This window comes from Macaca fascicularis, chromosome 2 (genome assembly GCF_037993035.2).
Source record: "Macaca fascicularis isolate 582-1 chromosome 2, T2T-MFA8v1.1".
Classification (NCBI taxonomy): domain Eukaryota; kingdom Metazoa; phylum Chordata; class Mammalia; order Primates; family Cercopithecidae; genus Macaca; species Macaca fascicularis.
Genome location: NC_088376.1, coordinates 45,586,448 through 45,612,979, shown reverse-complemented (window position 1 = coordinate 45,612,979; position 26,532 = coordinate 45,586,448). Strand labels below are relative to the sequence as shown.

Genomic DNA, 26,532 nt, shown 5'->3' with positions numbered 1-26,532 from the left:
CTTTAAGGAAAGATGTTAAGCTTTGAAATCTGAACACATAACTAAATGATAAGCAACCTCGTCTTCATTGGGATTTCATGTGAGTAGAATCTCATTCTATTTTTTTAGTTATTAATATACAATGCTATTAGATTTCAATGCTAAAAACTATAAAACATTGCTAAGGGAAATTAAGGAAGACTTAATTAAATGAGAAGCTACATCATGTTGATAGTTTAGACAATACTGTTAAGATGTCAGTTCTTACCAAAGTGGTCTCTAGTTTGAAAGCAATTCCAATAAAAATCCCAAGTGTTTTTTTTTTGTTTTTTTGTTTTTTGTTTTTTTTTTAGAAATTGATAGTTTCCAAAATTTAAATGAAAAATCATAGAACCCAAATAGCAAAAATGAATTTGAAAAAGTAATACAAAGTTATTCACCTTGGCATTTATTACTGTACCCCATTGTGCTGTGTGAGTGATGGGCTACCAACTTGCATATGCAAGCACCACTTTCTTTGGCAGTGGTAATGAATTGGAAGATTCCACTGCTATTTTCTTATTTATTTTAGTATGTTGTAGCATTATATTTTAGATTTTTTTGTCTTGTTTGTTAAGGCATAATTTCTATACATTAAAATTTACTCTTTTTAAGCATACAGTTTGATGAGTGTGCAGTCAGTTGTCTCCTAGACCACTAGACCCTGGTACTCAATGATCTGATTTCAGTTCCTATAGTTTTGTCTTTTCTAGAATGTCATCTAAATGGAACCATGCAGTATTGTAGCCTTTTGTGACTGGCTTCTTTCACTTACTTTAAAAATTCATCCATGCTATTGCATATATCAGCAGTTTGTTCCTGCGGTGGCTTTATAATGTATCAACTTGGCTAGGCCTAATTATATTTCCCAAAATTCCCTTCCTTGTATGCTTCCAGTTACAAGAGACATTTTAGCGCGAGACTGGACAGCAGAAGTGAAGCAGTAGCTGTTTTGTTCTTGATGCGGGCACTTCTGCAGCTCACACGTGCTGTAACTTATCTGCTGGTTCACTTTGCTAATATGGGGCAGTAGCAAGGCCTACAGCTGACCCACCTTTCCTTGGATCCTCCTTCAGCTTCTCTGATTCCTGGGTCAAGTGAATGTTTAGCAACATACTTGCAAAAGCAAGTGGCAAAGGGCAACACTCCTCCAACAGGGTACCACATCATAAAGTTGGAGATGTGAGGAGTCACATGGGACTTGGTCTGTCTTCATGGGTTCCAGCTTGTCCCTGATCTCTCCCACTTGACATCCATCTTTTCTTCCCACCTGCCTACCCTGTGGACTTCCAGCTTTGCTCCAGCATTAGATGAAAAAACAGAGACTTACAGAGACTGCTTACCAACTCCAGCAATTGTGTAACGTCAGATCCCTGTAAACAAATCACTATACACACACATACATGTGTGCCTGCAGATATCCTAGTAGCTCTGTTTCTCTGTGACTGATACAATTCCTTTTTACTGCTGAATAAATTGTCATTGTATGGATGTACAATTTGCTGATCCAGTCACTAGTTAATGGACATTTGGTTGTTTTCAGTTTGACAGCATGAATACAGCTTCTAGAAATATTCACATACAGGTCTTTGTTTTGGCAGATTATTTCAAAACATGGCACAGTAGTCCCCCCTTATCCACAGGGGATATGTTCCAAGACCCCAGTGGATACCTGAAACCACAGATACTTCTGAGCCCAACTGCTGTTAACTGGAACACGCTTCTGTTCATACCATCTACCCACAAATTTAATGCCTTTTCCATCTTAACTAAGCACTTCCCACACTGTGGCTGTAACTTTTGCAGTTTCAGGTGTAACAGCAAAATTAGCACAATTTTTTTTTCTTTTTCACAATTTCCCAGGCAAAAGATTCGTTCTTACTGTAGATGTTACCATATGTACATTTTTTCTCTTTCCTGAAGTTCCTTAAGTCAAGAGCTTTCACCTTTTCACTTAAAGGAAGCAGGCTACAGCTTCTCGTTGGCGTATTCAAATTGCCTGCATCACAACTCTTGCACTGTGGGGCCATTATGAAGTAAAATTAGGGTTACATATAAAGCAAGGGTTACACAAGCAGTGGGATGCCATGGCAGTCGATCTGATAGCAGAGAATGATGCTAAGTGATTAAGTGGTGGATAGTCTATACTGTGAATATGCTGAACAAAGGGATGATTCATGCCCAGGCAGGATGGCATGAGATTTCATCATATGACTCAGAGCAGTGAACAACTTAGAACTTAAGAACTGTCTGAGCATGGAGGCTCACATTTGTAATCCCAGCAATTTGGGAGGCTGAGGCGGGAGGATTGCTTGAGCCCAGAAGTTCGAGGCTGCAGTGAGCTATCATCGTGCCACTGCAGAGAGAGTCTGGGCAAAGAGAGACCCTGTCTCTAAGAAATAAACAAAACCTCAAGACTTATTTCTGGAATTTTTCATTCAATATTTTTGGACTATGATTGCCTATGGGTAACTGAAACCATGGAAAGTGAAACTGCAGATAAAGGGGGACTACTGTATATCTAAAGTTTTAAAAATTGGTAATACAATAGACAGACTCCATCCATTTATCATCTAATGTCAAATTTTATTCACCTTTTTTCTTACACGATGCTGTCATTCAAAATGTACCTCATAGGCAACTCAACTCATGCATACAGTAGGCACTCTATAAATGTTTTAATATTAGGTATTTTTTAGAATGACTAAAAATCCAGATGTAAAATCCCAATTGGGAAGTGCATAATCCCATTGTAGACAAAATATATAACTTTACAATAAACATTTTTATAAGAATTTGCCCCAAAGAGGGAACACTTAAAATTTAGAAATTAAACAATAAAAATGCAAAAGCAAGATGAAACACAATACTAACCTATTTAGACAATGATCCCTGGATCGGTGGTGCTTACAGACCAAGGGTTACCTGCACCCTGTGGCGTAAGACCATCTGACATTCAGTTAAGAAGAGAATTATATACTTAATACCCTCTTAACTGGAAATGCTGCAAGAATATATAATAGCCTATGAAAACATTTTAGCTACATTCCTTTATGTGAACACACAAAAAATTTAAACACATATTTTATTCTTTAATTTTAAAAAACCAGTGATTTTCATCTTAAGCAGCAAGAATGATCCACAAATAAGTATGAAGTCACTTTTATAGAAGCTATGTTAAATTCTGGAAAGTACTTTGGGAGATAAGCTCAAGAACCTTAGTCCAAATATAAAACAAATCATTCCCAAATATAAAACAAATCATTCCATTAAACAGACTTCCTATGTTTTACAAAAACAAAACAGGTTGTGACTACATGTGATAAAGTGTCTCCTATCTTAAAACTATAAACATTCACTCCAACTTGAAAAAAAATAGGACTATTATGATATGAAAAAATTCAACCAAATGTCGACAAGTAGCTACGCAAACTTATAAACATAATTGAATGCTCTAGCTAAAAAATAAAACATCTACTGACTATATTTTTCAAAAACTATATAATTCTATAAAAATTTAAATATGTGGACTAACTACATGAATACATGGAAATGTATATATAAAATATTAAGTGAAAAAAATGTTAAAAATATAAAGTGATTATAACCATGTAAAAGTAAATATATTACAATAACAAAAACTGAAGTGAATTTAAATTGAAAGACATAAATAGATTCAAATATTAGGGTTTTTTCTTTGTTGCTTAAGATTATAACAAAATACAAAAGAAAAAAATAGACTATTATTTTAGATAAAGTTATACTCCTAAACAATAAATACTGAACTATACGTGAACTCCTAAAACAGAGATATTTAAACCATAACTTCTATATTTCAAGTGTATCCTATGAAGGAGATCAGCCCACATTTGCCGATCTTCATTTTATAACTGCCCCTCTAAAACATAAAAAGAAAACATTTTAAAACACTAAGTGAGAAAACCAAGCAGCATGCTAACAAAATCTATCTACTTAATCTGTTTTGCTTTTGCAAAAAGCCACTAACAGAAGGTTTTAAAAAACTAATTCAATATACATACTTTACATAACATATTTATGCTATAAATATTTTAAAGAATGGCTTTTACATAATTATTTCAATATATATCTCATTAATTTCATTGCAAGTTATGCAATATAGTCTTTTGGATCTGTTATTGAAAATTACTCTCTTCATGATTTAGAAAATGGTTAATTTCTTGGATAAAACATAGCATATTTAGAAGTCCGAAAGCCTAGTAAATCTCTTATTTCATTTCGGAATTTTGACAGATCTTGACGCAGTTCATTTAGATTTTCCACAGTTGCCTGATCTGTACTTTGCATTTTCTGTCTCATGGAAGTCAAGTAACGATGCACTAGGCAGCACATCACTTTTTGATAGTTTTCATCTCTCTTCTGTTTCAAATTTCTCCATTCCTTCAAAACAACAATATGATACTAAGGATATGCAGAAACAATATTTAAATGAGGTAGAGTTCAAAAATATATTCACAGACACAAACACATCTTTAAATGCTTTATTAGACTACAGTTTTGCTACTACATGGTATAATATTCAACACTTGTTTAAAACAAATATAGCCTGCATATTAGTTTAATAAATTTAATTTTATGCTTATTTTGATTGAAAAAAATTAGTCTTAGGAATCCTTAGTTTATAGCAGGGATTGGCAAACTACAACCCACAGGCCAAATATGGTCCATATCCTGACTTTACAGCCTGTGAGCTAAGAATAGATTTTACAGATGAACATTTATCATCAATTGATAATAACACTAATTTTAAACTCTAGTTAAGTGAAAATTTATCCCCTCCCAAAAGGAATTCCATTCTTTTCATTAGTAGATCTGTATTTTAAAAATTATTACTGTTATTGTTATATTTTGAATTTTATCCATAAAAGTTTTGTGAAAATTTGTTTTCTCTCTTATTGTATCACTGCTTACACAGTATCTCGATTTTGTCTCAGCCTGAAAAGTGTAAACTATTTACTATCTGGACCTTTACAGAAAAAATGTCCCAACCCCTGGTTTATAGTAACATATATTGAATTATTGATGTATTGAATGGCTTTCAAGAAGAACCAGAAAAATATGAGCTGATTCTAGTAGTCATTCTTTAGCTACAGTGACAGAATAGGTATTTCGAATATTTCCCATGTTTTAAAACTATGAGATGAAATTTTATATATTGGAGGAATCTGAAAAGTAAAAAAAAAATCTCAGTACTGTCTCTCATTCTTAATAATTATATGTATGTGTGTGTATACACACACACACACACACACACACACATATATTTGTTTGTTTCGAGGTGGAGTCTCGCTCTGTCACCCAGGCTGGAGTGCAGTAGCTTGATCCTGGCTCACTGCAACTTCCACCTCCTGGGTTCAAGTGAACCTACTGCCTTAGCCTCCTGAGTAGCTGGGACAACAGGCATGCACCACCACACCCGGCTAATTTTTGTGTTTTTAGTAGAGACAGGGTTTCACCATGTTGGCCAGGATGGTCTCGAACTCCTGACCTCAAGTGATGTGCTTGCCTCAGCCTCCCAAAGTGCTGGGATTACAAGCGTGAGCTACCGCGCCCAGCCCTCTCACTCTCAATAGTATTTATTGAATCCTTACTTTATGTTGGATGCAATGCCATACATTAGGGAACACAGCAGTGAAAAAAGTCAGTCACAGCCCCAGCCCTTAAGGAACTTGCATACTTCTGCTTTAAGAAATATCTGAGATTAGGAATTGTTAAAACTTTTATGTTGCCATTCAAGCTTCTAATTTCTTACCTTTAAACTGTTTTGCCGTTTGACCTTGCCTTTTGATGTATGAGAGCAAATCCACTTACTGAGGCTACTAATCATATAGCAGATAGTCTTTGGTGAAGGAATGATGTTGAAAGGTGGAGGTAACGTACATTTATCATCAAAGTAGCTAAGCCATAACTTCGCTCGAGCAAACTTCCATTCTTTGTCTTCATGATTCTATATAAAAGGCAAATTAAAAAGCAAAGTAGAATAGGAACACACACACAAATATGGGGGATGTTTCCACACCTTGTAGAAAAAATTTTGTTCAACATTTGCAATTATTATACATTACTTACATTTTAAAAATCTATAGTTAACTTTAAAATACTATTTTTCAATTCTTATAATCTTATAATCTTTGGCTGTCTTATCTATTGTATGCACTTAGTATGGTCTGAGGAGAATATAAAGTTTTTAAAAGAATGAACTTACTGCTATCAACTGAAAGCTTTTATGAAGCATTGCCACCAGCAGTTTGGTAAGCACAATCACAACCACCACATTGTATGTACCAACAATGACAGCTCCCACAAAGGACTGCAGTTCTTCTCCATAGCTAAATCTTGTGACAAAGATTGCCACATGCGCTAAGGAGAAAATATACCAGAACAAAGCAAAGCAGGTGCCAATGAACCTGTAAAGACAATTGCATTTCTGTTTAAAAGGCAATTAAAGAAATTAGCAAAAACGAATAATTTGTTTATATCAAAATTATTTAAATAAAACACTGATAATCCATGAACAATTCTTTATTTTAAAATGATGTTGATTTCCACAGTACAGATATGTCTTACTTTAAACAAAGAGACAGGCCCTAAGAAGATAAATTATTCATAACTCTTTAACCCCTTGCTGCCTTTCTGTCTGTTCTCAACAAGGCAGCCTATATGATTTGTTAATATCTAATTAGATTTTGTCACACCTCTGCTCAAAACCTTCAAATAACTCAATTTCAATAACTCAAAATCCTTACAAGGGCAAAAAGGTCCTACATGATCCCCATTACCTTTCTGACTTCATTTCCTACAACTCCCCCTCCAATTCAACACATTGCATCTACACTGCCTGCCTGGCATTTTCTTGAACATGCCAGTCATGCTCCTACCTCTGGACACTGGCCTTTGCTGTTCTCTCTCTCTGTAAATGCGCTTCCCCCAGAAATCTTCTTCATGGCTTGCTCCTTTACCAGTTTTAGATCCTCACATGAATGCTATCTCTTCTGGGGCATTCCTTAGCTCCTTAGCTAAAACTGAACTCTGACACACAGATGCTCTTTAGCTCATGCTTTATTTGTCTTTGTAGCCCCGACCACTGTGTAACATAATAAGTATTTTACTCCTCTTTTTATTGCCTGTATCACCTCCCTAGAATGTTAAGCTTCATCAGGATAGTTTTGTTTACTAATGCTTCATTTGCTCAGCACTTAGAGCATTGTCTGGTATATAGTAAAGGCTACACTGACACTCATTAATCTTATTCTTTACATAAGATGACACACAAAATAACTAAAGAATAGTTGACACATAATAGGAACATGACAAATGTGTCCTTCCACACCCCTTCTCCATTGTTTTATTTAAAAATGAGGGGAGGTATTTTGTTTACCTCAAAACAGGGTGTTCAAATCCTTATGATACATTAGAGAAAAAAATGTTCATGAAGTTCTAATGATTCTCAATTCCAATGACCTCTTAAAAAGTGTTGAAGCTGTGAGTGTTTTTGGCTGTAACAATGACTGAGAGTTGCTACTGACATTTAATACCTGAAGGACAGAGATGCTGAACATCTTGCAATATATGGGACTGACAAAGAATTGCTCAAAATGCTAAGAGCACGCAAAATGCCAATAATTCCTCTGTTAAGATAGACTGCAGTAGGGAAGACAAGGTAATAACTTGGACCCACTGTTTAAGATTCTGTATGTAAAGATTACTATAGTGACTCATGAAAAATAAGTATTTATTAAAGTTTATGAACATTAATAAGGAATTTCTTAAAATTTGAAGTTCTATTTCTATAGATACTAATTCATATAGAAGATGGTTAAAAGACAAATATATTTACTAAAACATTTAAAAGACACTCACGAATGGAAGGTATCATTGCTTTGCTGTTCACAGAAGATGCCTACACAGTCTTTCTGCTCCTTTGAAGTATATCCTTTATCATACAGTTGTGTCAGTCCAATTGTGAAAGAAAACAAAACAAGAAGAAACATCCCAAGAAATTTTCCAAAATCTTGTAACATCTGTCCCATTGAAATCTGTGGAATATATTACACAGGTATTCATTAAGATTATCAGAAAAACAAAATATTAAATATAAATGACCCAGCAACAAAAGGAAGACAAACACATAATCCACAGGCCACCCCTTCTATTGCGTCTGGTTGAGATAGACCAGCATTTTAAAAACATTGAAAATCCAGCTGCCTAACAAAAAGTCATTTTAATCATACCAACACTATCATTGTTTAGAAGGCATGTTCTTGAACCTGGATCAGGTTTTCAGAGGACATTGTTGCTATGGAGATAGAGGCAGAGATACGGAGATTTAAGAAAAGGCTGAATTTGCAAGGGATAAAAGGAAAATACCCTGCTCAAACTTAAAGAGAAATAAATGCTTATATTTACATAGCTTCTTAAATTTTACAAATATAAAATCATTATGGGGCAAAATATTTCACCTGACTTTTGAAACCAGTTCCTAAAATCAGCATTTCCTCCTACGGGACTGCCCTAATTTCTTTTGCTGAGGTGACAGACTTTCTTTCACTTTGGGTCCATTTTAAGAAAATACTATGTGTGCAAGCCAAATGAGGGTGTCCAGTATTAGTAGTGAGTATGTTTTGTAGTTTAGACATGTATAGTGCATATAGAAGCTTTAATCCTAATTTCATTCTCCTTCAAAATTTAGATTAGGTACTTTTCATAAATTCTTAGTTTTTAAATTGGCATATAAATTTGGGGAATAATGTGATAGTACTTTTTTGACCCAGCAATTCTATCCCTAGAAATTTAACCAGTAGATAGAAGTACACAAAGATGCGTGTATATACAAGGATTTACACTGCAGCATTGTTAGAGGTAGCAAAAAAATTTTAGAAAATCCTCAATATTGTTTTTAGTTTTTATTTTTTTTGGGGGGGGGGACTTTCCTGCAAAAACCAGAAAGCCTGCTAGACAAATTCTAAAAGAGCTATAACATTACTCAACATTGTTTTTAAAAAGAATGAAGAACATCTACATGTGCTAGCATACAAAGATGGCTGTAAGACAGTAAGTTCCAAAAGCAGGGTGTAAAACTGTATGTATATGTGGAACGGCTCCCATTTCTATTTTATTAAAGGATAGACAAGATACATATTTTAATATAGATCTGATTTAATATGCATAGGAAATTTCTGGAAGTTTACACAAGAAATTGTTAACTATGTTTATGGAAGTATATATAACTAAGGGTATAGAAGGCAGACTTTTTTTTTTTTTTAAAGACAGAGACTCTGTTGCCCAGGCTTGAATGCAGTGGCGCGATCTTGACTTACTACAAACCTCTGCCTCCCAGGTTCAAGCGATTCTCCTACCTCAGCCTCCCAAGTAGCTGGGATTACAGATGCCTACCACCACGCCTGGCTAAGTTTTTGTATTTTTAGTAGAGATGGGGTTTCACTATATTGGCCAGAATGGTCTCGAATTCCTGGCCTCAAGTGATCTGCCCACCTCAGCTTCCCAAAGTGTCGGGATTACAGGCGTGAGCCACCGTGCCTGGCCTCATTATTTTTGATATACAAAAATTAGTGTTTTGAAACAACCCTTCCTCAAATTTAATAGGTCAAATTTATATAATTAATTACATCAAAGTTCAAATAAAATTCCTAATTGGCCCAAGTCTGCCAGCATAGCACATCCCTGCTTTCAGTGATACAAAATGGTAGCCACAGGCAATTGGCCAGATGCTTCCAGCCCACTAAAGTGGACCAGCTATTTAAGCAGAAGAGGTGAGTTTAAATTCTTAGGCATGCCACAAGCTAGTAACCCAGACTCTGCCAGAGTGGAGAGATCCAATATGCCTGACTTGTGCTTTTGACTAGACCATGCGGTACTTTTCAAGGCCTATGCTTCCCTCACTTGGCCCCCTTATAAAATTCTGACACAAGAAGCGGGGGACATTTAGAATCAGAAAACTCAAAATATGTAAGAAGGAGAAGAAATGCATTTTCCTCTTAATTAATGACAGCTTTATTGGATCACCTTGAGAAAGAAAAGCATCCATTCAGATTGTGGTTGCTTAGAATAAAGCTATACCATCTCAGTAGAGAACTCAGTAGAGAACTCAATCCCTTATGACAATAAGAATACAGTAACTGCTTTTGATAACTACAGAAAAGATCACCTTGAGGAAAGTCTGGACACTGTAAGCTTACAGGTAAATCAGGTTTTCCAATAGTGACCATGTATGATATAATTTTAATTTTAAAACATGTAGTCAAAGTAGTTTTAATTTAACATGTTTTAAATAAATGTAATCGAGTTCAATATCAAGGTAAAAAATTCTGAATGAGAACACCACAAACTTCATGACTTGCTTAAATTTTAAATTTAAAAAGAAATTTTTAAGAGACAGAGTTTTACTCTGTTGTCCAGGCTGGAGTATGGTGGTGCAATCATGACTCACTATAGCCTTGACCTCCTAGGCTTGAGCCATCCTCCCCACTCAAGCCTCATGAGAAACTAGGCGCATACCACCATGCCCAGATAATTTTTAAAATTTTTTTGTAGACAAGGTCTTGCTGTTTTGCCCAGGCTGGTCTTGAACTCTTGGCCTCAAGCTATCCTCCCGCCTCAGCCTCCCAAAGTGCTGCAATTAGAAGTGTGTTCCACCATGCCTGGCCTGACTTGTTGTTTAATAGCATGATATTGGTTCTTATACAAGAAGAACTAAAAGTAGAACAGTGGATGCCACTTAGGTGAATACTGGCTTGAAGATACTAACCAAATATTCATGTGAGAGGCAAATATTAAAAACAGTAAATTTATTTTACATTGAGAGATTATAAGGTTTATGTATTTGTAAAAGTAATACTAATGCTTTCTCAAATATTTTTAAAAACTATTTGGCAGTTTAACTTGAGAAATATGAAAACTTGTGAAATGAAAAGAGAAAGGTAATTAAAATATTAATACTGAAATTTACATAGGAGTTAATACTAGTACACACAGAGGAAAAAATCCTTGCTAATCAGAAAAAGTGAAATTAAAGCAAACCACTAAATTAGCGTAACTTAAAAAAAGCACCAAATGCTATTAATGTAGTGAAACTATTTTTATACTGCTTGTGTTACAGAAAATTAACACACTCTATGTAAAAAAATAAAAATACTGAGGTGTCAGGTGGATCATATCTTTTGATCTGTTAATACTATTTTTGGAGACTTATCCTTAGAAATAACAGAGGCAAAAAGCCTCATACACACGAGTACTATGCAGAACAACAAAAACAACCTAAATCCCTCGTAAGGAAAAGGTTGCTATCATTAGGCTCATTAAATTACAAAAGTTGCTAACAAAAGAAAGCAATAATAATGACAATTTCTAGTCATTGTCTTTCCAAATCTCCCTCCAGAATAAAGCCATAATTATCTGTCCAAAAGTTCTATCTAAGCAAGCCACCCAGGCTCAAAAACCTCCTTTGCACATGTGGTATTAAAATTCCTGGCAAAGAGACCTTCAGTCTCTTCAGTGTCCAGCCCAGCCTGTCTTTTTTAGCCTCATTTCCCCAACTCCAATCCACAGTCCAGCTATAAAGGATAGGCTGTCTTCTCCAAGCACACTGTGCTTTATGACTCCACACTTCTGCATGTTATCTCCCCCTTTGTCCTTTGCCAGGCAGGCTTCTCATCCCTTCAAGGCTCAGATCAAATGCCACCTCCTCTAAGGAGCCTTCCTGACTCTCTCCAGATACTTCCTCAGTCATGATTCCAAAGTAACTTTGTTATTGCTAAAACAGTCTTTTTGACTTCATACTAGTATTTATGTTATGTTTGTCTCCTCTAGCAGTCTTTAAGAGCAGGCACCATGTCTTAGTAAGCTCCAGAGCCTGGTGCATTAATTAAAATGTTGAATGATTCTTTACCATTTTCCTAGTTTCTTAATTAACTTAGTTAATTAACACCAAGTCCTGGTTCTAACACTGTGTGAGCTGGGCCTTAGTTTCCTGATCTATACAAGGGATACAGTCAAATGGTGCATCTGCATGTAATTTTTCAGCTTTAACCCAATCAATTTAACCAGTATCTCTGAGGGTAGGACTTGAGAATCTAGGTTGAACGTGCTCCCCAGGTGATTCTGCAGCCCCACCAGTTTGGGAACCTCTGGACTACATGACTCCTCGGTTTCTCTAACTATAATATACACCAAAAATGCAAAACACCTGAAATAGCTCTTTACTCATTAGAAGCAGCACCAACATGCCACTTATATTATACAGGCTACTAAATAAAACCTGATAATTATCCAGTAAAACCAAACAATTCACTAGAAATAAAATACACACTCATGTCTCAAGTACTAAGCTTTCCAAGTTTTCCTGTATTATTTTTCAGGTCTGCCATAGTTAACTAACTATAAAAGGAATGGAAAAAATGGACCTAAACATTTATGTAAAGCCCACCATGTGTCAAGTACTCTGGTATGCATCTTACATACACTGACCCATTTAATCCTCACAACAACGGATTAAGAAACTGAGGCTCACAGACACTGTAAACAGTAAGTGATGGAGCAAGATTTTGAACCAACCTGTCAGAATCCAAGGGGATGTTCATTCATTTGTAATATCAGTAGCTCTAATAATTAGACCAAACAGAAAAGCAAGACATTTAGATACAAGCACTTTCAAGTACCGTAAATATTGAGGCCTAGGAATGCATGCACAGACCCTCAAGGGCTCCCCTCCTTGGGTCTGATTTGCTCGTCACCACCCCAGAACTAATCCTTGCCAGAGACTTCTGCTTTGGGGCTCCTCCTCAGAGAAACCTAATCAATGTAAGTGCTGCCTTTAAACTGTCTAGAATCACATGATGTGGCAGATTTCCCTAGGAAACATTTCAACCTCTGGGAAAGAAATGCACCTCCTATCCTAAATGAAGTAGGAAGGGGAGGAACTTTAGGGAAGAAAAGGGATTAATATTTGAGAAAATTCCCAAATAACATATTCCCCTCCAAAAAAAAAACCAATATTTTTTCCACTTAGTTTCTCTAGATGTGAGGCCTGAAAGCATGAGGTCAAAAACAAGCTGAAGTGGGAGACTTGTTGCTTTTGTAAGGACTTGTTAGCATAGCACCAAAGAAAAGGTGGTGATGTTTTACAGTGGGAAGGGGAAGAAAGAAAGAGGAAGGGCAAACAGGTCCACTAGACTTTATGTCTGGGTCTTATCAAATATGACAATCATAATAAACTTTAGCTTTCTCTGGATTGATTTTGGATTTGACAGTCCCTTGGACAGCAGGAGTAAAACTCCTTGAAGGGTTGCTTTCTCTGAAGGCCTTGCCTCTTTCTCTTCTATCCTCCTCAACCCACTCCACCCTACACTTTAAATGTCAGATTCAGTTAGAACCCTCTCACTACTTAGTACCAGTAACTGCTCTCAAAATATAAGCATACCTCATTTCATTACACTTCACTTTGTGGTGGTCCACAAGATACTGTGTTGTTTGTGGCAACCCTGTTTTGAGTAAGTCTATGTGTGCCATTTTTCCAACAGTATGTGCTACAGATGGGTAAGAATCAGGGACCCACGCAGCAGAGTCTTGGAGCAGGAGGAACTGTTAATAATCACATCTTTTGTACTAAGCTACAAGAATAAAGACAGGAAGCATGTGGGACCTGAGAGAGGGCCCCACCCTGGGACCAGGTAAGGAAAAAAGGAAATAAGGAAAAAAGGGCAGAGTGCTGTGTGGTCATGGGTTGTTCTGTCTAAATTATCCAACTGTCAGTGTAAAAGGTTGTTTAATTCATTTGAAACATGTGACTTGAATAATTTTTTTAAAATCTGTAAATTATTAAAGCCTGCCCACAGAAGTTATTATACAATAAGAGTTAATGAGGGAATCATATTATTCTTTAATATTATACAACCTGCAGGGTGATTTAGTATAGTGATTAAGACCACTGGCTCTGGAGCCAAACCACCTAGGCTGGAATCCCAGTTCTGCTACTTACCAACCATGTGACCTTGCGCAAGTTACTTAATGTCTCTATGCCTCAGATTCTTCCTCTGTAAAATGGAAATAAAAGAGTCTGCCTCTTAGAATGGTTGTGAGGATTAAATGAGGTAATAAATGTGAATAAAGACTTTAGAACAGTATCTGGCACATAGTAAGGGCTCAATAAATGTTTGCTGTTATTACTACTGTTACCACAATTATGTATAGATTCTATCTTCATGTCTTTTTTTCTTTAAAATATAAAGCATTACTGATTTATGCCCAATCATGTTTCTTATATCTGCTGAAGTGGATTAGCTGGCATCCTTCATTAAAGCAAGAGAAGAAACAACAAAAAAATGCCTATCTATTTAGCTTTGTAGTTACCATTCCCTTTGGGTATATTTGTATTTTGTTCATTCTTCTGTTTAGATCCATATTCCCCTATGTTATTGTAGTCCTTCCACCTGAAGGACTTCTATTAATGTTCCTTGTAGTGCTGGTCTCCAGTGATGTATTCTTTTAGCTTTTGTGTGTCTGGAAAAGTCTACATTTTACCTTCATTTTTGAATGATACTTTGCGAGGTAGAGAATTCCAGGTTGACAGTTTTTTTTTTTTCTTTCAGTGCTTTACAAATATCACTCCCCTGCCTCCTTGCTTGCATTGTTTCTGACAAGAAATCTACTGTCATCCTTACCTTTCTTTTTCTGTATATGATGACCTGTTATTCTCTGTTTGCTTTGAAGATTTTTTCTTTATCGCTGATTTTCAGCAGTGATATACTGAATATGATGTCCCTTGGTGTGATTTTCCTCATGTTTCTTGTGTTTGGAGGTTTATTGAACTTCTTGGATCTGTGGGTTTGTAGTTTTCTTCAAATTTGGAAAATGTCTGCTATTATTTTTTCAAAAATTTTTTTGGTCTCTCCTTTTTTCAGGGATTCCAGTTACATTAGTGTTAATATTAGGCTGCCTGAAGTTGTACCAAAGTTCACAGATACTCTTTTCACTTTTAAAAATTCTTTCTTCTCCATTTTATTTTGAATAGTTTCTATTGTTACCTATTCAAGTTTACTAATGTGTTTTTCTGCAATGTCTAATCTGTCATTAATCACATCCAGTGCATGTTTCATGTCACAGTGAAATTTTCGTCTCTGAAAGTTTAATTTGTTTTTTTTTTTGTTTTTTTTTTTTTTACATCTTCCATGTCTCTACTAAACTTTAAACTTTTTGTATGTATAGAACACAATAATAATAACTGTTGAAGAGTCCTTATCTGATAATTCTAACATCCGTGTTGCTTTTGGATAGGTTTTGATGAACACATTTAAGTTACTTGGAAAAAATTTAATCCTTTCACATCTTGCTTTTAATATTTGTTTGCTGAAACCAGAGCAGTGTGTAGGCTAGAGATAAGTATTGAGGCAAGACCCTTCTAAGTACTCTACCCAATGATCAGTGTATTAAACAGGCATTCTCCTCTACGTGAGCTCTAAGTACTGTTTCCACTAATCCTGTCGGATGAGACGGTTCTTTCCCTGCCCCAGGTAGTGTCCTCACATGCATATGCTAATCAGTACTCTGCTGAATACTCAAGGGAGACAACTGCAGATCTACAGAATTTTCTTTCTGTGCTGCTGTGTCCTCTCCAGTACCCTTCCTGCAAACTCTAGTCTTTTGGGTCTCACTGGCCTCTCATATCAGTCTCCTAAATCCAGATTTCTGCCAGGCTCTGACTGCAATGACCCACTCTGCACAATAGCCTAAAAATTCTCACAAAGCAGTAAGCTGGAGTAATCTTTGTTTCTTGTTTCTTAGAGATCACTGTTGTTTATTGCCTTCTGTCTAGTTTCTTATAAGCTGTTCTTTCATATATTTTGTTCTTTTTTCCTTTTTGATTGCTTTAGGTAGAAGGGTAAATCCAATCCTTATTACTCCGTGTCGGCTGGAAACAGAAGTCAGAAATTGACTCTTCATTCCTAAACAATATTATACTTTCTCCTTTTTAACCCTTTAGAGGGGTCCATAAAGAAATTTGTAGTATAGAAACCTAGTTCTGTCATCCATTTTCAGTTAAAAAAAAAAAAAAAATCAATGTGCATGTAAAAACACTGTAGACTCTTGATTAAAGCATTCATAGATGATATTAGTGACAAAAATAAATCAAAAGAACAGATAGTTTAAGCCAGTGTTTCTATGGCTTACTATGTTTTGGAAAAATACAGAGACTTGCACATATTTCATGAAAAACAGGTATGAGGTTAAATGACTTTAGGTAATGATGATTTGAATAAGGCTAAACAAATTTCTTTCTTTCTCAGAGGCTTTAATGTGATAACATGCACTGTCAATTCCCAAAAGAGGTATACAGTATGCAGTGTATCCCAAACTTACTTAATTCAGAGCATCTCACAGGACTTGGTTAAGAAAGAGCCACACTTCAGGAAACACTGTTGCTGGATGACAGCACAAGCCTAATCAAATCAGGTTTTTCCTATATATTTTATTTTCATATCCCTGTTTGGAGAAGGTAATTATGCCTTTTATTTAAAATATCACCTTTAAAAATATGACACAATCTAAATTGTTAGTAAATTTTGAATTAAGGAAAAATGAATATTGTTCAGATTTTCAGAATTAATAAGCTATAGTATTACATAGAGCTAGCAGAGTTGACCCCACCTTCTGAAAACAACCAGTTACGAAACTCTGTGGGGTAAATGCAACCAATTGTGAGTCTTGTCTTTGGTGCAAAGTGACTGAAAATTTAGTCTTGAATTCTCATACATAATCATACTACTTTGGACAAATCATATCCCATCTCAAAAGCTCAATTTCTTTAACTATAAAGTATTATAAAATATAAAGCTGAACTACATAGCCTCTATAAATTTTTAAGCTCTAAGTATGCTACTTTCCAACTTATTACATTTAATATTTACTAAACAAAAGTGAAGGTATTCTTTTAAATATAGCTTATTCAAAATCATCAAATATGATTATTTTTGTTTGCACAGGTCCTCCTTTATACTTATAACCTAAAATATTTAAAACTTTAAATGTGAGATTCATTTTGACAAAAAGCAGATTTTTATGTTACTCTACTGTCTGAAGTGTAATTATATTTTAAACATATCTATGTCTATGGAGTGGGGGGAGGAGGCTAATGGATCACAGCGTAATAAACTTGGAATACCTGAAAGCAAAGGATTATCACTGAGCCAGAAGCAAAGCAGATAAACATGCTGTGTCCTTCTAATTGCTACTTATTCTCAAAAGCAAAGTTTAGCTTTAATATCATGAGAGAACAGTATTCCAGTGGACAAGTAGAAAGATGTAACAATAATGACATCTAACAAATGTTCTTTAAGAAATTTTAATTATTTACCTGTAATGGACCCAAGATAGAGCTGGTTGTATACATAAAAAAGAGACGAAGATAACTTAGAACATTTGCAAATGCAAAAAGCCCTTCTGCCACCAGTGTAGGATGGAATGCATCCCAATCCTTCCGATCAGCAAAATCATGAAACTAAGGTTAGGAAGAAAAAGCCAAAGGTAAATAAGCTCTCTCAATTTAGGAAAATAAAAGCAAGTATTCTGACTGTTGAAAGAAAGCCATTTTAATTTTGTCTTCTTATAGGGGGATCTCCACTTACATTTTATAGGGTTCTTCTTTTTAAATAGAAATAATATTTTAATGAAATAAAAGATTATTATGTATGTGAGGCATTATCACTCTATATGAAGAGGTTTTTCCATAAACTCTTAAATTTTAGAAAATTAAGTATTTTTTAAATGATCATTAAACTTTTTATCAATGAAATGTTGGCTAGTTTTCTTAAATTTCACAACACAAACGTTAAGTACATGTGCTGTCAATTAATTCCCTATCATATTACATTAACCTACTCCTTGACTTGGAATTAGAGTTTCTTCCCCCCTTTTAAAGACAAAATAAAAAAGAGGGCATTATTGTACCTAGACATAGCGGTCAAATGTCCCCATTGCCTGGGATAGTTTAAGATGCTGTACCAGTTGTCCTGGCATAATTATTAATAGTGCCCCCTTTCACTCTCAAAATGTCCTGATTTGGATAATAAATTATATGGGTACTTCACTTATAGAACTAAAGAGATCAATCTGAAAAAGCAATGTCTCTCAATTCCATTATCAAACAATTTATCTATATATGACCAATTTTTATTTTCTGAGTAATTTCATACTCTAGACACTGAACATACCTAACATATTCCATAGTACTGATCAATTAAATAGAATTTTTTAATAAAGTAAAATGATATAATGAGCTTGCCTTTTCAATAATCTATAAACTAATAAAAAGAAAAACAGAGAATATTGTATATTTTAGTTCCTTGAATGTGACACCCCAGAAGAATTCTAAACTCAGGGTTTAAACAAAGTTAGTTAACACAAAATTTATTACCCTTTCTGGGCTTGGGGGAACTTAAATTTTGATGAAAGTAAAATTATAAGTTATCTATAAGGGTAGATTTTTGTCAAATTCTAAATAAAATATATAGTTATTAGAAAAATAACATTTACATCACTTTTAAAGCTGATAATCATGATTTGAAATGTGTAAAATATTATATAATGGAATGGAATGGAATGGAAACTCTCTTTCTGGCGGATATAAAGATATCTAAAACTAATCATTTTAAGTTACTTTGTTCTCATTTTAAGTATATACAGGTTAATAAGCTAAAAGAACCTAGGGTCAGATATAAGGAATTGGCATGTAGTAGAAAGAAAATGCCTAGACAGAGCAGGATTTAAATCCAGTCTTGGTTTCTTACTGTGTGGTTTGGACAAGTTGTTTAATATTTTTAGGCTTCATTTTTCTTATTTGCAAAATGGGAGTAAGGAAATAAGGACTTCAGTCTCAAAGAATCCCAGGGTAGATAAAAAGAGATAAAGTATACCAAATATCAACTATGGTCCCTGTTATATAATACATAACCATCATGTAAAGGTACGTCACGCCCTGTAAACTACTGGTAAAATAGGAAACTATGTGCACACAGATAGGCTTAGAATGAAAACACACCAGACACCGATCTGGCTCAATGTAACTCTGAGTTACATAGCTAAATATCTTAGTTATTTCCAAAATAAACTTAATTTGTGCCTTCAATTGACATAGTAAATAGTCACCTTGTTGTGAGCAACCACTTTGAGGGCAAAGGTTGCCAAATAAAGAGAATTCATGACAAAACTGAGTTGATTACGAGATTCTTCTAAAAAGTCTTCCAACCCTTCATACCAGAGTCTTTTAATGTCTGACCAAATCATCCCTAAGAAAAGGAAGAAAAAAATCAGATAACACTTTCTTAATTCAATAATAAACTAAATATTAAATAAATAATCCTTGGGCCACCTATAGCCTTATTCAAAAGAAAAGTAACAAAAACAAAAACATTTTAGTGAAAAGTTCTTAAAATCTGAAAGAAAATAACCTTAACTTTCATATGACTTGAAGAAAATAACCTTAAGTTTCATCTTTGGATGTGGAACAAATACAAGAAACCAAATAAATTGATGCCAAACACACATGGGCACAAACACACATGGATACACACACATGGACACACACACAGGGATACATACATATACGGAGACACACACGGATACACACACACGGACACATACACATGGATGTGCGTGCACAAACATACACACACCCCCGCCCAAGGGGCTCAGTCCCTAATCCTTTTCTTTTCTCTACCTAAACTTACTACTTTAATGATCTCACTCAATCTAATGGCTTTAAAAATCATCTATATGGCAAAGGATCTCAAGTTTATATATTTAAGTTCAAATCTTTTACTTCTACAAATTTAAGTAAACCTAGTACCAGGTTTCAGCCTATTTTGTTCTGTGAGTGCGAATATCAAAAAAAACAAAACCACTGCTGCTGATTGTGCATAGTGGGCATTGCACCCTCCCTTAAATCCCATTTTACTCAGAATCAAAACCAGTCTTTACAATGGCCTGCAAGGCTCCATATTACCTATCCTCTCTGACCTCATCTCCTACTAATCTTTCCTTGTGCTATTCTAGCCACGCTGGCCTCCTTGCTTCCTTGCTGTTCTTTGAACACGTGACTCCTGCCTTTAGGGCCTTTATACTGGCCTCCTTCAGGCTGGACCCTCCTCACCCAGAGATCCATTTGCCTAACTACTTCACTTTTTCATGTCTTTGCTCATCACCCTCCCTGACTACCCTATTTAAAATTGCAAACTCTTTGCAACTTTAAAATTGTCCCCCACTCCCAATTCTCCTAACTCTGCTTTTACCTTTCTTTTGTAGTACTTACCTCTTTTTTAACACTGAATATAATTTACTTATTAGGTATATTATTAATTGACTATCCTTTCCCCCACTTTGGGTAAGCTCTTCAAGGGTAAGAATCTTTGTCTTATTTACCAATGTTTCCAAATGTCCTGAAAAGTACCTGATATAAACAAGGTGCTAAAAATATTGCTAAATGAATAAATATACAAAAATAAGAACCAAAGCAAACAAACAGAAAAACTTTCCCTTTTTTGGCCAGAAGCTCCTCTATAACTATATATTTTTAGGAGTACCAGACTTCAGTAACATAATTCAGGATCATTTTATGGTACATTCCTTCATTAAGTCATCTTCAGGAAGAATATAGAGTAACAAAAGAATAGAGTACACATGGGGGGAGATCAAATTAGTCCAATCAGAATCATTCTCTGGCTTATCAGTAAGCAAAATAATTCCCCTGGGAAACACAAGAAACATCCTTGAAGATCTCTGTTCAAAACATCGTAATTATGCAGTACCCATATTTTATAGAGAAAAAAAGTTTTTAAAACATTTGCAGATCTGACAAGAAAAACATTTTTAACAATTCCACCTCAGTATGTTTTTACTCAAAATGAATAGATGAAAACTGTCTAAAAATGTTAAATGAAATAGTCTGCAGGTAACATTTTATTAACTCAAATACTGTTTTATTTGGGGAAGAAGTAGGAATGAAAACTTTCTGATATTTCTTATGTTCAACCTTCACCTACCACTCAGAGCTGTGGAGCAGAAACATATTAAACAAATCCTCTATGACCATACTTTCTTGAAGACTCAAAATTATTGTCTAATCCTAGATCCTGATGTGTGCAAATCCTTATTTATGAAACATCTTCAAACAAAAACCCTTATATTTAAACTTTAAATACACTCCTGTTAATATTAAAACATCAAACTAAGAAAGATGCTTACAGAAATGTATTTCTGTGAAATGCAATATTTCACCTAAAAGAAACTCTTAACAAAAACTTACAACATGAATTGGAGAAAACTTGACCAAAAAAGACATGAAAGTACAGTGAAGACCAGTTGGTTAGTTTCCCAGCTCCTCTGCAATACCCCCACAAAAATGAAGCTAATACACTTGATGTATTCCATGTTTCCAAGCTGGATCAAAAAGAACAAAGTAAGTTTAAACTAATTCAAGCAATGCAAACACTACATAACCAACATTCTATATTTTAGGTCTTTTTTTTTTTTTTTTTTTTTTTTTAGAATTAATGTTAATAATAACATTAGAAAGCAGCAATCCCAGCCATCTTGGGATTTCTCAAGGGTTTGATCTTAGGTCCTCTCTTTTTCTCAATTTATTCTTTCTCCTTGTGTCTCACCTATGCCTATAGTTTCATATACCACCTATTTTCAGATATTCATACTTTTCTAACTCAAGCTCCAGACAAACTGCCTGCTTGCCATCCCTTTTAAATATCTCAAAGGCTTTTCAAACTCAACATATCCAAAACTGTACTCAGGATCTACCCCCAACACACAAATCCCCAAATCTAGTACTTTTCCAAAAGACCAATATTGCTTAATAATCTCCCTGTCCTTCACCTCTCATATACTATGTATTTCCAGGTCCTACTGGCCTTACATTATAAATATCTCTCAAGTCTGTTACCTTCTCTCTTTATCACAATCACCGTAAGTCCAAGGTACCATCACCTCTCATCTGGATTAGTGCAACGGCATCAATATTGGTCTCCATCTACTCCTGCCACAGCACTATCCTCCCAGCCCATCCTCCACACTGTAGATAGAATGATCTTTTCGAAAGGCAAAACTGATCATGTCAGTCGCCTACTTCAGGCAGGCAATGGTTTCCCCCTGTTCTTACTATAAAGTCAAAATTACTTAACCTGACCTACAAGGCCATGCATGGTCTGGTAAAATATGTTTCTACAGCGTCATCTTGAATCAAGCTCTTCTGGTTCTCCCTGCTCCAGTAATGTTAGCCTTTACTCAGATCCTTCTTTGTACCATTCTCTCTTGCCACTGGGCTTCTGAATGTGCTTTTATCTCAGCCTAGAGTAGCTTCCTCTCCCAGTTCTCTCAGTTGACATCTATTTATCTTTTAGATCTTAGCTCACTTATTACTTCCTCAAAGTGTTTTTTCCCACCTCCCTGACTAGGGCAAATGCCCCTATAATATGCTTGCTCTCCTAACACTATGACCTTTAATCAATAGCACTTAATCTATTTTTGATTTTTCATCTATCTGTATGATTTTCAAGTCAAGTTTTTGATGGTTTTATTTGGCTTTTATTAGATCATAAGCTCCATGAGTGTAGGGGCCGTATCTGCTTTTGCCTGTGCTTAGACAAAGTAGGTACATGACATTAAAAAAATACATTTTTATAATAGCCATTCTATTATGTTTAATAGCAAAAATTAAGTAAAAGGATACCACTAATATTCTGTGCATCCCTCAACAAATTATTCTCTTTTTACGTACTATAACCTAACCCTACTTTTTTTCTGAAAAGCTAATGAAAGCAAACAAAACAAATATACAAAAATTGGTCATGATGAATTAAAAAGTCACTGTGTTCATTGTTTGAAATAATAAGTTGAACTAAGCAATGACTTTAGGCAAGCAAGCAAAATACTCCTCCATGCTCACTTAGAGCAGGTTTGGATCTATATACTGAAAAAAAGCCCAGAGTGACCTAATTACATAAAAGGCTTAAGAAGACTTCGTTGGCAAGGCTTATTGAGATCAAACTGTTTCAAAGCAGAAGCTGTGCTGAGGAAAGTAAAATACTTCCAGGAATTTTACTGGCTTAATGCACATGCATTCTTCTAGTGAGGTAGAATATGGTTAGAAAATTCATCATATTATGTGTGTAAGGGGGTACATGTTTGTATACATGTAATATCATTGAAAACAGCATCATCATTCTTAAAAGGGAAGAACCATAGTTTTACTATTATTATGAAAATTGGGGACAGTAGTAATATTTATGCTATTCAAAGAGTGGTATGACTATTTTAGTTTGGTGAGTTTTTACTCATTGCTAAGACATACAAACTTTAACTTGATTCTTATACAGACTTGGGTAAGCTGAATACAACAAAACACAGAAAATATTCTTTCTTACTACTAAACAATAGGTTATAGAGATAAATGTTATAAAATTTCATCTGTTTAAGACTAAGGAATATATAACAATCAAACAGTTTAAATGAATATAGGGAAAGTGCTTCTTAGCAATTCTCTTCAAACTAATGTGTAAAATACTTCCAGGAATTTTTTAACTACTCAAATAGCAATACAAACATATTTCACATTGAAAAGAGTCCCACAATCCAATATAAAACCATATATGATAAAGTTTAAATTATTTCCTAAATTAAAATATTAAATTTTAGATAAGAGCAAAACTACAGGAAATAAAAATATTAACAAGAAGGAATTATTTAATTCTCTTTAACCTAGAGTTTAGATGTATATTATTTTTACCTAATTTTAAACATTAATGCATCATGGATTGAATACTGTTAAAAGCGAAACTCTAATTACAATCAAGTTACCTGAAAGTAACTGATTTTCAAATAAACATTCTAAAATATAAAAAGTATTTGTATAGCTAAAGAAGAACTAAAATTGAACATTGTGAAATAACTTATCAAAGTATTAAATAATTGAAACAATCAGGAACGTATTAATCAAAAGATAAATATGATCAATACTTTGTGCCATATATAAGACTAAATTTTAATACCCTTTTACTCTATAGCAAATAGTAGATGGACAGATGGGAAGTGCTGAGGTTAAAAACAAGGTAGAAGATACAGATGGAAATAAAGAAAGTGTCTTTAAAATACCATAAACAGATAATGTGATTCTACCTCAACTCTCCACACGCACCCTGACACACAGAGGGCAAGATGAGTAAAAACTGTAGAAGGTGATTTAAGATATTTATTATATAGTGTAATACTTATAAAAATAATTTTCAGAAATAAAATGTCTTATACTTTTTAAAAAACTATCATTTCTGAAGAGATCTGGCTATCACTACAAAGAAATGATTTACGGAATGAGTCACCAGGGACTCCTTTAAATCTAAATTAAATAATGTTTCCAAAATAGAGATAAAGCAAGATGTATCTGCAAAAGTTCATAGGTTGTAGGCTGGGCACGATGGCTCATGCCTATAATCTCAGCACTTTGAGAGGCTGAGGTGGGGGGAGCACGAGGTCAGGAGCTCGAGACCAGGCTGGCCAACGTAGTGACGCCCCATCTCTACTAAAAATACAAAAATTAGCCAAGTGTGGTGGCAAGCACCTGTAATCCCAGCTACTCAGGAGGCTAAGGCAGGAGAATTGCTTGAACCTGGGAGGCGGAGGCTGCAGTAAGCCAAGACCGTGCCATTGCACTCCAGCCTGGGCGACAGAGTGAGACTGTCTCAAACAAAACAAAACAAAAACCAAAAAGATCATAGGTTCTTAAAAGGAAAACTAATGTTATAAATGAAATAGAATAGTTAACTTTTAAAATGCAGAACAGTATAAATAGTTTCAAAATACCTAAGAAAACTTCATATTCTTACACCAAAAAAGCATTCATGTGTTAAAGCTGTTTTTCTGTTTTACAATCATGAATAACTGTAGAGTCTGAGAATAAATAATTTTAAAATTCCATGTATTTAAGAAATATTAAATAAGAGATATGCTTCCTTATCATCAAGTTCAGGAACATTTATCTTTACAGACATGTTAGTTAAGTCTTCAGTGATCATGGAAGTATTCAAATTCTTGTGGTATGAACACTGTGAAATTGTAAATTGAACTCAATATTCACAATGCCATCAAGCAAGAAAGAATTAGTGGGCTAAATAAAGACAAAACCTTTCAAACTAACTTGATACTTACCAATAATCCACAGTATAAGAAGATAGTCTATTCTTTCAAGGGCTGGCCCCATTGTATTTTTCTTATCCTCATTGTAGACAAGAGAGTATAGATTAAGCAACAGCAGAAATGTGAAATATGATGCTCCATGAATGATAAATTTCATAAAAGGTGTGTGAATGATTCTGCCAAACTGAGACTTGGGAGCTATCAAATAACAAAGTGACAAAACTGGCCAAAAGATGCCTACTGTCAAAACAGTCATTATCTTCTTACAGGTGGGCTTGCGTCGGTAACCTGACATCTGTCCAAACCAAACAGTGTTCAGGAACTGCTGGCAGTTAGACTGGGAGACAAACTGAAAAGGACATACACACACATTAAAAAGAAAAAAAGTAAAAGGAAACCTTTAAATACTGATTGGTTGATATTCAAAGTTTACTGAATAAAAGTTTACAAATCAGTTCTATACATTGAACATAGTTTTGTTTTTTCCCTTTTTCTAACAAGTAATAAAAGCATGTAGAAGTTAAGAAGACAGACTATGGAGCCAGATTATCTAGATTCAAATCTGGGCTCTGCTACTTGGTAAATGACCTTTACCAAGTTTTTAAATTTCTTTAAGCATCAACTTCCCCATCTGTAAAATGGGAATAATAATAGTATCTACTCATAAAGTTATGAAGATTAAAGGTAAAGCTCTTAGAATAGTGCCTGGTTCATAGCATGCACTCTTTAAGTATTAACTATTATTATTAGCCTACTTAGCCATTTTGTCATGTTTAATATATAAAACCTCTTATAATAATATTTATGAAATTTCAAAGTTAGCATGCACAATCCATAGAAAAAGATACTACTAACTAATGTTGGACATCTTCAGTGTAAAGAAACTATTGAGTTTAGTTACAAGGAGCCAAGATGTCAAGATAGCAAAAACAATAAAAAGCTAAATATTAGACCTATTTTTGCTCCAAGGAAACACTGCGGATTTCTTAAAAAGCATTAAAGACACTCTTAAGCCTGCTTAAAACTGAATTTCATGTGAGAAGAAAAGGAAAAAATATTCCCAAATATGAGAAAAATCTTAGTTCAGGTACAGAAACTAATTTACCAAAGTTTACAAATCCTCTTAGTTGACAAATTTCATAGGCAATATTTTTCCAATATAATGCTCATGTTGTGAAGTATAACTTAAGGGTCCTGATAATTCTATATATAATCATGTGATCAGGTTTGAAATTATTATAAAATGATATTATTCAGGTAACCCACAATAAT

General features: G+C 34.6%; 1 protein-coding gene and 1 non-coding gene across 27 annotated transcripts in view; both read right to left on the bottom strand.

Annotated features, from left to right (window-relative positions):
- Positions 1-2,583: 2,583 nt before the first annotated feature.
- Positions 2,584-26,532, bottom strand: part of TRPC1 (transient receptor potential cation channel subfamily C member 1) — an 82,270-nt gene continuing 58,321 nt past the window's right edge. For 9 of the 26 annotated variants that reach the window (XM_005546000.5, XM_074031224.1, XM_005545999.5 and 6 more), the window contains 7 exons: positions 25,273-25,609; positions 19,213-19,352; positions 17,423-17,566; positions 7,918-8,093; positions 6,263-6,464; positions 5,810-6,004; positions 2,584-4,437 (listed from right to left, as the gene is read on the bottom strand). In XM_005546000.5, the coding sequence (XP_005546057.2) occupies positions 4,210-4,437; positions 5,810-6,004; positions 6,263-6,464; positions 7,918-8,093; positions 17,423-17,566; positions 19,213-19,352; positions 25,273-25,609 (1,422 nt within the window). In that variant the 3' untranslated portion in view covers positions 2,584-4,209. Of the gene's footprint in view, positions 4,438-5,809; positions 6,005-6,262; positions 6,465-7,917; positions 8,094-12,627; positions 12,675-14,050; positions 14,106-16,428; positions 16,552-17,422; positions 17,567-19,212; positions 19,353-21,367; positions 21,464-25,272; positions 25,610-26,532 lie in introns of those variants that run through there. The other 17 variants (XM_045386837.3, XM_074031222.1, XM_065540065.2 and 14 more) reach the window with 7 other exon arrangements.
- LOC123572032 (U7 small nuclear RNA) lies at positions 8,978-9,039 on the bottom strand. The gene has a single exon (XR_006696377.1). It is a non-coding gene; the product is annotated as a U7 small nuclear RNA (small nuclear RNA).